This window comes from Temnothorax nylanderi, unplaced genomic scaffold, assembly GCF_030848795.1.
Source record: "Temnothorax nylanderi isolate EJ_2023f unplaced genomic scaffold, tnyl_v1.0 TNYL_tig0957_pilon, whole genome shotgun sequence".
Lineage (NCBI taxonomy): Eukaryota > Metazoa > Arthropoda > Insecta > Hymenoptera > Formicidae > Temnothorax > Temnothorax nylanderi.
In genome coordinates this window covers 1-11,467 of record NW_027250019.1, presented here as the reverse complement: position 1 = coordinate 11,467, position 11,467 = coordinate 1, and the positions used below count along the sequence as shown (strand labels likewise).

General features: G+C 32.7%; 2 protein-coding genes across 6 annotated transcripts; both read right to left on the bottom strand.

Moving 5' to 3' along the window:
* Positions 1–244: 244 nt before the first annotated feature.
* On the bottom strand, positions 245–5,833 carry LOC139786110 (uncharacterized protein F21D5.5-like). 4 transcript variants are annotated; one of them, XM_071725264.1, is made up of 8 exons: positions 5,702–5,833; positions 5,517–5,611; positions 3,640–4,017; positions 3,359–3,517; positions 2,026–2,307; positions 1,871–1,932; positions 1,649–1,782; positions 245–1,568 (listed from the first exon to the last, which is right to left on the bottom strand). In XM_071725264.1, exons 4-7 carry the CDS (start codon positions 3,422–3,424, stop codon positions 1,779–1,781), a joined length of 414 nt encoding a protein of 137 aa, XP_071581365.1. In that variant the 5' UTR covers positions 3,425–3,517; positions 3,640–4,017; positions 5,517–5,611; positions 5,702–5,833; the 3' UTR covers positions 245–1,568; positions 1,649–1,778. The 4 variants fall into 4 exon arrangements, 3 of the variants coding, with proteins under 3 accessions (XP_071581365.1, XP_071581364.1, XP_071581366.1); XR_011722179.1 differs by lacking the exons at positions 5,517–5,611; positions 5,702–5,833 and adding an exon at positions 4,640–5,088 and having other exon boundaries at positions 2,026–2,287; XM_071725263.1 differs by lacking the exons at positions 5,517–5,611; positions 5,702–5,833 and adding an exon at positions 4,640–4,942.
* A 2,044-nt stretch (positions 5,834–7,877) lies between these two features.
* LOC139786111 (uncharacterized) lies at positions 7,878–9,545 on the bottom strand. Of its 2 annotated transcripts, none has more exons than XR_011722180.1 (4): positions 9,323–9,545; positions 9,052–9,239; positions 8,830–8,933; positions 7,878–8,675 (listed from the first exon to the last, which is right to left on the bottom strand). XR_011722180.1 is itself a non-coding variant. In XM_071725266.1 (4 exons), the coding sequence occupies exons 1-4, from the start codon at positions 9,522–9,524 to the stop codon at positions 8,548–8,550; spliced, it is 585 nt and encodes a 194-aa protein (XP_071581367.1). In that variant the 5' UTR covers positions 9,525–9,545; the 3' UTR covers positions 7,878–8,547. The 2 variants fall into 2 exon arrangements, 1 of the variants encoding a protein (XP_071581367.1); XM_071725266.1 differs by having other exon boundaries at positions 9,089–9,239.
* Between the last annotated feature and the right edge of the window lie 1,922 nt (positions 9,546–11,467).

Below are 11,467 nucleotides of genomic sequence, written 5' to 3'. Positions count from 1 at the left end.
TAATCCCGCTGTGAATCGATTTTCCAGCTAACGTATATCTTATGTCTTCGCAAAGCGTAACTTTTAAATCCTTTAGGAAGACAATCACTTCAAGACGACACATTTTTTTTAGAGCGATTGAAGAGAAAGACAGAGAGCTTGTAAATGTCGCGAATAACGTCTTGGACGAGTATAGTAGCGTATACGTCAAGTTGGGAGGCGAATAGAAGTTAAGCAATGGAGAAAAAAAAGACAGACCAAGATATGCGAGTTAATTCAGTTATGATATATTTTTATATATTTTACAGAAGACGTATAAAAGATGTAAGAGGACTTGCGGTAAAAATTCATGCAAGTCTTAATAACTTCAAGGATTAAACTGACGAATATACAAAAGCTACTAAATGTACTCAAAGCTACTTAATGATTAATACAATGCTAAATGAAGTGTTGTACAAAATTTGAATAGAGTCAAAGATTGCGGTCAGCTACATATTATATACACGAAAATTATTATATACACGAAAATGAATTACGAATGATTATTACGTAACGATGTCCATTGCGCTATATTTTCGCTTTGTTAAAAAATTATAATAAATTATAATAAATTGAGTTAATCGCAGCGCGCGACAAAGTTATGTACGTGAGCACTGTGAGCGATTTAATGATTGTAACCTTACTTGTATACATTTCCTAGAAAAATATTTCTATATTATGTTTAACAACAATATTAAATATTAACATTTCATAACTGCCAAACGTTTCCAGTTGCGCGCAATTGCACGAGTTACGAATCATTTATAGACTCTTTTTCTCAGTTAACTAGTTTCTACTGCATTGAAATCTTGCATAGAAAAAAATGTATTAGCATATCGCGCAAGAATCATCGATATCTAAGTAAACAATTTTAATCAAATATATACAGTATGCGTACATCTGGATTAATCCGAAAGCTTAGTCTCCATCTTTTGAAACATAAAATAATTTTATGCCACAACAGTGAAGTGCGGAATATTAAATAAAATGCGCCATTTAACAATAACTTCTAAGGTAACAAGTTTAATCTACGGTGACCTAAATTTAAACGTGAAAAGAAATTAAATTATTTCAATGAGTTCTCGAATCGTCCCCAATCAGAAATAGACATGAGTCACGTAGAAACGAATTTCCTAATTCGTCTGAGTTATTCGATACAATGTTCTAGTTTAAATGTGACACTACTTTGTAAAATGTTAAAAGTTTTATTGTTTTCTCTACTCTACGATCAATATAACAATCTTTATAAATTTCTTTCTAAATAAATATATTCTACACAATCGGAAAACTATTTTACAACATGAGTAAAGAACGAAGTCAAAAAGCGAAATAATCAATTTTGACGCGATTAAAGGGGATCATCAATGGCGATTGTATTAAACTCTAGTCCATACTGACTAAGAATCGCGGATTATGCGTGAAAATTGTAGAGTTTCTTGACAACTCTTATGTACAGATGGATTCAAGTGTTTCTGGCTTCATTCATCTGGTCCCATGCCTACTTGTTCAGCATGTCCGTTCATTACCAGTTCTTCAGTAAGGGAAATTAGCTTTAAAAAATCAATTAATTTCAATTAATTTGCGCATCTGCAAAGAGATTCTCGAAGATTGGATAATAATAACTACTTACCTCATAATTTTGTATCATAAAATAAATATTTGCATAAATATTAGTTTGAATGCGACCTTCAATCTGAGTTTGGGCAGCAACTCCCTTTGAGGAACAATTTTGTACCACATTGTAAGCTTCTGTCGACCATTTACCTGCAAAAGAGTAACATCAAAGTATAATTACATATCCAAAGATAAATAATTTTGAGTGTAGAGATGTATATATCTAAAATCTACTTACACGTAGGAGTTGATAATAATCTCGTTGATTGAAATGTGGCTTGGATCAGTCAACTCGCGAAACTGTAATATAATAATAAATCGATTAGAATTTTCGGAAACATTACTTCATACGATTCTTTCACACGATGACGGTTAATGTTAATTTTCGATTACCTTATTATTACGTTTCGCGTGTTCTATACTTGTCGTCATGACGAAACATCTGACCGAGACATTGCGCTTCTTGGCTATCTCAATATATCTCTTTCTCGAAGCTGGATCAGGATTGGTATTGTCTATAACTATACTTTTTCCTTGATTCAAGTATTGTTGGACTGCAGCAATGCACTTCTGCCAGCTGCCTAAAGTGTCTCTGTTGACGTATCCGTATTCCTTCAGATAATTCTTTGCAAAATGCGATTTTCCGGAGTCTGGACTGCCGACCATAAGCACCACCTGTTAATGGATATCTATAAGCACGAGGAAAGAGCGGGCCTCTGTTCACATTTGACGTTCACGATGATATTCGTGTTATGCACGATGCTTCTCTCGAAACCGAGGAATCACATGCCGGAAAAATTTTACTTAGGTATTTATCATTAAAAGAATACTTTGTATAATTCTCTTTTATGTTATTTCTCATTAGATCATGGTACGAGAGGAACAAACACATTTTTCCAGCGAGTAGATGGGAACCTTTTGATCCAACAAAAAGTTTTGACAAGTATACAGTGTCGGATAAAAATAGGAAGAAAGATAAAATCTGATAAACTTAGATTCAACGAATTGTCCAATTTTGTTTAAAGGATTCAGATTCAAAGGACTGTAAATATTATAACCAGATAAATAACTTTGTTTCATCGTACAATTGATTCATTATACAACAGATTGTAATATATTACAATATATATACATATATATATATGTATATATATTATAATATATATATATATATATATATATATATGTATATATATTGTAGCTACATTGTATTTTTAAGGACTGTGATTTTAATTCATTCAGTTATGTGATAATATTTAATTCATTTACTCGATTATGTAGCTCTACTAAATTACAGTCCTTTGAATCTGAATCCTTTAAACGAAATTGGACAATTCGTTGAATCTAAGTTTATCAGATTTTATCTTTCTTCCTATTTTTATCCGACACTGTATACTTGTCAAAACTTTTTGTTGGATCAAAAGGTTCCCATCTACTCGCTGGAAAAATGTGTTTGTTCCTCTCGTACCATGATCTAATGAGAAATAACATAAAAGAGAATTATACAAAGTATTCTTTTAATGATAAATACCTAAGTAAAATTTTTCCGGCATGTGATTCCTCGGTTTCGACAGAAGCATCGTGCATAACACGAATATCATCGTGAACGTCAAATGTGAACAGAGGTTCGCTTTTTCCTCGTGCCTAATTGCAATATTACATACATTAAAATAACATGCCAACATTGTGATATTGCTTCATAAGTTTTATCATTTAGTATCTTTACCTTAGTTACAATAAAATCGTAAAACGTATAATGGTGCGGTAATATAAGAAAGATCCTTCTTGACATACATTAACTGATCTGCCATTACTGTTTTAAGCTCGCTGAATTCACGCTTCAGAACTTCTAAACATCTCTGAAGAAGCTGATAGATAGAATTACCTGTATGTGAAAATTTAATTTATGCAGTAGAACATTATTATATATCACGCCAATGTTACTCCAAAAGTGACACTGGAGTATTTTAATAACTTAAAAATTCTCTAAATTACTGAGACATTCACCTTTCTTCATTATAACACTCCGACGATAGCCAGATCCATCCCAATAACTGAATGTGATCTCAATTTCTTCTTCCTTCAACGCGTTCTGCTTTCTAGCCCATTCTTGCCTCAATTCTTCCTTAAGTTTATTTTCCTCCTCCTCCCTTTCCCTATCTGGCAAGAAACTTGTATCTACATCTGGATTTTTCTTAATCTTCTTAATCGCGAGGCCATCAGATTGCTCATTTTCTGACTGCGGGGATTTTTCGGCATTGTCTTTGTCCAGATTAAAAGACAAAGTTTGAATCTGTCTCTTCTGTTTGTCCTTTTCTTTTCCTGCTCTTTTTCACGTTCCTTGTATCAAAGCATGATATGTATGACTAGATGACATTCAGAGCACTGGGGGAAAATCACATAACATTCAGAGCACTGGGCAGAAATCACACACATATATATATATATATATATATATATATATATATATTCACGGCAAACCGCATATATATAACATCGTGTTATTTTTATTATTACATTTAGGAAAATTATTTCATATTAACTCAATAGACGTTAAACTTGCATACATAAGGAGCTTTCCAGCAAGTGACACAAGCCGACACAAACGTCGTTCTATCTTTCTTTTTTGGCAATGAGTAACAAAGACAAAACGATACCTGTGTCGACTTGTGTCGCTTGCTGGAAAGCTCCCATAAGTGAATCTCGCGTTTTATGTAAAATTTTGTAAGAAATCGGTAATCTAACCTATACTACGTTTACGCGAACGTTACTTAATTCTGTATTAACTTACGAAGAACGATACGATAATTCCTCCGCATAAACGGGAGATTTTATAGTAACTACGATGAGATATCGTTCGTATAAGTTACTACAGAAGTAAATACTCACGTAAACGTAAACTATTATAATTCCTGTCACATGCACTTAGTCGCGTAAAAGAGTCACGGTGCGGTTTCGCTTCGCGTCGTATAATAATAGGATAATTACATGTAAATAAAACAATTACCTTGAATCAGAAAAAATATTAACGTCGCGTCGCGTAAAGAGTCACGATCGGTCTCACTCCGCGCGTATTTGACGTGGGACACTACCGTGTTATAGGTTATTGAATTAATCGTCGCGTCGCGTAATAATAAAGAGTCACACGGTCGGTCTCGCTCCGACACTACCGTATCTCTCGATAGGTTAAGTGAACTGACTGTGACGTGACAGCACGCTGAACGCACTAACTATCTGCACTGCGCGCAGTACATCTGCACTGCGCGCAGTACAAACACGTATATGAACGCACTATATCTGCACTGCGCGAAAGCGCCGCCAGTGGCGAAAAAGTGAAAGGGACATTTTCTCTGATCACGTGATCAAGATATCGCGGCGTTAGGAGGAGGAGTATCTTAAATAAAATTTTTCACATTTGGACTTTGCGTCGCAATATCTCCGCTCGTAGGGCACGTAGCGGAATATTATAAGAGAAACCCCCCCCTATTTCGACCCCAAGCTGTCGATCAAGCCTACTTAGAACTTGATCCGTTCACTCGTTTATCGAGATCTCAACATCTCGAGTACTCGCAACCCGTCGCGTCGCGTAAAAGAGTCACGGTCGGTCTCGCTCCGCGTGTACTTGGCGCGAGACACTACCGTGTCTCTTGATTATTAAATCCAAATGATATAATCAAGTATTGTATAGAAGATTTAAGTTTAATTAGTGGAATTTTACTCATATTTATAATACTTAAAATCTCAAAAATGATTAAAAATCGAAAATATTTATTTCCTCCTATCGTTTTAGAGAACAAATTGACACATGTAATAATTAAAGAAACTTCTTTATCTTTTATTTTATATGAAACAATGCACTAAAGTAGAATTTCCTTTTATCTCACCTTTATCAGATCTTCGTAGAAAAGAAACATCATATTTGCTCTGTGTCTTATCATCCAAGCTTCCTTCACGTGTTCCCAATAAGAACTCCATAGCGCTGAAATTGTCGGAGATTAGGCTTTCAGAATAATAACTGAGATAAAATAAATTAAGCCGAAAAGACTAATCAACATTTCGTAAAACTTACTGTGGTCATTCATGAAATTATTACAGAAGTGTTCGAAAGATCCCTCATAAAGTTTCAAAGATTTCTGGAATTTATACCATGAACAAACCACGTCTCTTGGATTTCTTGCAACGTAGATAATCTAAGAACAAAAATGATTCTCAACGGTTACCTGCAAGTTTTCGTATTCTAATCAATTCTAATGTATCTCTTTGACGTATGAAATGAGATAAAAGACAACTCAAGTATACATAATTAAATGACAAAATGCTTCGACGAATTTAAAATAAAAATCTCGAAGGGGCATTGTTTACGCCTTTCAATTTTAAAAATATATGCCGTCTATATATTATAAATATGCATTCAACTAATAAAATATTTAATTGCAAACACACCTTGCAAGTACTATTTACGACTGTCGGTAACAGTTCGAGAGGCACGTGTATTTAGAGAGAATAGGGTGATATGCTGTTCGAAATGTCGCAGTTCCGGTTTATCTAAAATACTTTTCGAATAGTTCTGAACATACTAAAGCATTTTCTAAAGAGTTCCCGACACTGGCAATGTTGCGTGATTGTTTAAAAAATTAATACCGCTCGAAAACCGAGTATTTAGAGAGAATAGGGTGATATGCTGTACGAAATGTCACAGTTCCGGTTTATCTAAAATATTTTTCAAATAGTTCTGAGCGTACTGAAGTATTTTCTAAAGAGTTCCCGACACTAGCAATGTTGTATGATTTTTTTATAAATTAATACCGCCCTAAAGCCGAGTACTTAGAGAGAAAAGAGTGATATGCTGTACGAAATGTCGCAGTTCCGGTTTATCTAAAATATTTTTCAAATAGTTCTGAGCGTACTGAAGCATTTTCTACAGAGTTCCCGACACTAGCAATGTTGTATAATTTTTTTATAAATTAATACCGCTCGAAAGCCGAGTATTTAGAGAGAATAGGGTGATATGCTGTACGAAATGTCGCAGTTCCTGTTTATCTAAAATATTTTTCGAATATTTCTGAACATACTAAAGCATTTTTTAAAGAGTTCCCGACACTGGCAATGTTGTATAATTGTTTAAAAAATTAATACCGCTCGAAAACCGAGTATTTAGAGAGAATAGGGTGATATGCTGTACGAAATGTCACAGTTCCGGTTTATCTAAAATATTTTTCAAATAGTTCTGAGCGTACTGAAGCATTTTCTACAGAGTTCCCGACACTAGCAATGTTGTATAATCGTTTAAAAAATTCAACCGCTCGGCTTTCGAGCGGAATTAATTTATAAAAAAAGCATTCAACATTGCTAGTGTCGGGAACTCTTTAGAAAATGCTTTAGTATGTTCAGAACTATTCGAAAAATATTTTAGATAAACCAGAACTGCGACATTTCGTACAGCATATCACCCTATTCTCTCTAAATACTCGGTTCGGGCGGTAATAATTTATAAAAAAAATTATACAACATTGCTAGTGTCGGGAACTTTGTAGAAAATGCTTCAGTACGCTTAGAACTATTCGAAAAATATTTTAAATAAACCGGAACTGCGACATTTCGTACAGCATATCACCTTATTCTCTCTAAATACTCGGTTTTCGAGCGGTATTAATTTTTTAAACAATCATACAACATTGCCAGGATCGGGAACTCTTTAGAAAATGCTTTAGTATGTTCAGAACTATTCGAAAAGTATTTTAGATAAACCGGAACTGCGACATTTCGTATAGCATATCACCCTATTCTCTCTAAATACTCGGTTTTCGAGCGGTATTAATTTTTTAAACAATCATACAACATTGCCAGGGTTGGGAACTCTTTAGAAAATGCTTTAGTATGTTCAGAACTATTCGAAAAGTATTTTAGATAAACCGGAACTGCGACATTTCGAACAGCATATCACCCTATTCTCTCTAAATACTCGGTTTTCGAGCGGTATTAATTTTTTAAACAATCATACAACATTGCCAGTGTCGGGAACTTTTTAGAAAATGCTTTAGTATGTTCAGAACTATTCGAAAAGTATTTTAGATAAACCGAAACTGCGACATTTCGTACAGCATATCACTCTTTTCTCTGTAAATACTCGGTTTTCGAGCGGTATTAATTTTTTAAACAATCACGCAACATTGCCAGTGTCGGGAACTCTTTAGAAAATGCTTTAGTATGTTCAGAACTATTCGAAAAGTATTTAGATAAACCGGAACTGCGACATTTCGTACAGCATATCACCCTATTCTCTCTAAATACTCGGTTTTCGAGCGGTATTAATTTCTTAAACAATCATACAACATTGCTAGTGTCGGGAACTCTTTAGAAAATAAATTAGTATGTTTAGAACTATTAAAAAAATATTTTATATAAACCGGAACTGCGACATTTTGTACAGCATATCACCCTATTCTCTCTAAATACTCGGCTTTCGGGCGGTATTAATTTATAAAAAAATTATACAACATTGCTAATGTCGGGAACTCTGTAGAAAATGCTTCAGTACGCTCAGAACTATTCGAAAAATATTTTAGATAAACCGGAACTGTTACATTTCGTATAGCATATCACTCTTTTCTCTTTAAGTACTCGGTTTTTGGGCGGTATTAATTTTTTAAACAATCATACAACATTGTTAGTGTCGGGAACTCTTTAGAAAATGCTTCAGTATGCTCAGAACTATTCGAAAAATATTTTAAATAAGCCGGAACTCCGAGATTTCGGAAAATTAGCAGATAATTTTTTCAATATACTTTTTTTTTAAGCAAAATCAACAGAACTGTTACTAAAAAGTATCAGGAACTATAGAACTCGACTGCATGCGACAAGAACTCTTTTTTATTTCTGATCTGCTGGAAAATGATGTGCCAACTTCACAGACATTCAACATATATCTTCCATTTTATCATTATAATTTATAGCACTTCTTCGATCTTGTCTTTTCTCTCTTGTGTTGGCAGTATTATGCGTTTCTTTATCTTTATTGGATGATATATTTGAATCATCTATGTCTGAAATATATACTATAATAATTACATTATTTAATATTTAAAATAAGAGGTAATTAATTAGTTAATTACAATAATATCGTTATAAATAGATATGAAATTTAATACACTATATGTACAATTATATTACATAATTAGATGTAACGAGTATGCTTACCTTGTAAAAATGAGTGGGAGTTTGAGTTTGAATTCTTTTCTGATTCACTGTAATTTTTTAACGGATCCCGAGAACATGTTATCGATGATTGCACTGTCGTTGATCTATCAATACAGAACATTGAAAAAATATTAATGTAATAAATATTAATGTAATAAAAAATATTAATGCAAAATATAAGATATTTTTGAATATGTACAATATAACAGAATTTATGCATACGTATTACAGGAGGACACGGAACAGGTGGTAAATTTACGTTTGCGCATGACTCTTCTTCGCTTTCGGAGGAGGTATGTATATAAATTTTCTCGCTTTAAATTTCCTGTAATATTTTGTATCCTGCTCAGTATCCATATCTGACGTGTAGATTGCCTTTTCTGCTTTTTCGTTAGCCCTGTGTAAGGACGCTAAAAATATTTTACAGTTTAATATTATTAATAAGTATTACGATGCAAAACTCAATAGCTATTTTATTTACATCTATACTTACAATACTCGCCAAAAATACTCTTAATTTTATAAGCAGGCCAATCAAAACTCGGTATTTCCTCTTTTTCAACTGCTTTTCGAATTCTCAAATCCGTTTTGTAATGCGAAGGATATTTGCACAAATCGTCATTTTGTAGCCAAATTTTTGGTATTACTTGAATACCATCGGAGAATTCTGCGACTATAAATCCTTGATTCGACATTTTATTATCCTGAAATGCTTAACAAAAACATTTTGACAAGAATTATCGTAAACGAGATTTGTATAGATCGTTATGTGTATATGTTATATATTATTATTTGTTATTAATTCGTTATTATTATTTATTAGTTGTTATTATTATTTGTATTATTATTTATTATTATAAGAAAATTATAGAAACGGAGCGTAATATATATTATAAATATGCAGTTTTTTAATATAATTTTCAATACAATGTCTTAAAATCATCGTTTTCTTTGTCTGAACTGCTATCTTCTACTGCAACTGCTGTTATAACGGCTTGATGTGAAAATACATCAGACGCGGAAATATTCGTTTGATCGGAAAACGGTAAATTTATTACTTCGTCTTGTACAATTTCGGAATCGGCGTTATTGATATAATCGATATGTAACGTCTCTTCATGCTCATTATCCGAGGCAGAAATATTTAAATTTATGTGCGAATTGGCTGTAGAGTCTTCATTAAATATTACTTGACATAATTTATCACTCTTGTCTTGAATTAATTTACGGCGGTACCTTGTTGAAATACGCGATACCCTTAGGAAAATTTACTTAAAGTTTTTTTAAAGTTACTTAAAGTATTATAAAGTATTATAAAGTATACTAGCCGTAATAATAGTGTACTAATAGTATAATAGTAGACTAATAGTATACTGACAGCCGAGCGTAAAGTTTTCTTTAAGTTATTAACCTCAATAAAAACTTTATAAGCAAGTCGCAAATATACTTTAAATTTACTTTTAACAAACGTAATACTTATAAATATACTTTAACTTTACTTTTTATAAAGGTAATACTTAAAGCTGATTTTAACTTATGCGTGTTGTTTCAACAGTATACTTAAAAAGACAAGTTCCCCTTTTCACCACACTTGCACCACACGAGACATTAAGAAATATTATATCATATATCCAATTCAAAATTTTATTACTCTTTTTAAACTGAATTTGTTTCTTAAGATGATTTTTGGAAAATTATATATTTGCGCTGGTTATGACATATGTAGACTATATATAACACTTACATCAAATTAAGAAGTAGTCTACCACGTAAGGCAGTTGGCTCACGATCCAGAGGTCCCGAGTTCGAATCCCACCAAGGTAAGTGTGTTTTTCAAATACGAGAAAATATTTATAATCATAGACTGCATCTTAAGAAACAAATTTAGTTATAAAATAGTAATAAAATTTTGAAATAAATAATTTTTTTTTATTCCGGGTGAATATCGGAAATCAGTGTCCTCTAGTATTAAGAGGACTGTAATCTTAAGTCTAGTGTCTCATGGTTAGAGAATATTCCTCTAGATTTTAAATATCTTCTTGAGACCGTATTTCAGAGGAAAATCCTCTAAAATCAAGCGGGAGCCACTAAATGACAGAATATTTTTTTTGGGGTGATTAATAGTAATTGCATGAGTTAACTTAAAGTAACCTTTAAAGTATATTATAGAAATACTTAAAGTTTGGTTCGAAATCACTTCTAGTTTATCAATAGTTTATCAATAGTAATTTTTTTGGTAACTTTCTAGTTTATTTTAAGTTTTTTTAAGTAAATTTTCCTAAGGGTAGAAATTTACGCTTCGGCATTGTTATGCATTCTAAGATTCTGTATGATCTATCTAGTATTCTATGTGATCTTTCAATGTGTAATCTATGTAATAAATATACACTGTATTTTCAAATATGATTACTTCAAATACTTCGCTATATAAAATAACACAGATAATTACGCGCGATAAAACTTCACAAACGCGCGCCGTTATCGAAGAAAACGCCGCGCTATCACTGACGCAGCAAATTCGAACGAGCAGGTATAGTGTTACGAGACGCTCCGCATACCGTCACGTACGTTACTTCCCATCGATTTCTTCTCACTAATACTAACTTGCGTTATACATAAATAATTGACAATAAGGCAA

Bases quoted from the DNA above. Each gene is read 5' to 3' on its own strand.
- LOC139786110 (XM_071725264.1), bottom strand. From the start codon at position 3,424: ATGTCAAGAAGGATCTTTCTTATATTACCGCACCATTATACGTTTTAC. The intron at 2,308-3,358 runs GTAAAGATACTA...ATCCATTAACAG, and splicing joins ACGATTTTATTGTAACTAAG to GTGGTGCTTATGGTCGGCAG. The intron at 1,933-2,025 runs GTAATCGAAAAT...ATTATATTACAG, and splicing joins ACGCGAAACGTAATAATAAG to TTTCGCGAGTTGACTGATCC.
- LOC139786111 (XM_071725266.1), bottom strand. From the start codon at position 9,524: ATGTCGAATCAAGGATTTATAGTCGCAGAATTCTCCGATGGTATTCAA. The intron at 9,240-9,322 runs GTAAGTATAGAT...AAATATTTTTAG, and splicing joins GAGTATTTTTGGCGAGTATT to CGTCCTTACACAGGGCTAAC. The intron at 8,934-9,088 runs GTAAATTTACCA...CTGTATTGATAG, and splicing joins AAGAAGAGTCATGCGCAAAC to ATCAACGACAGTGCAATCAT.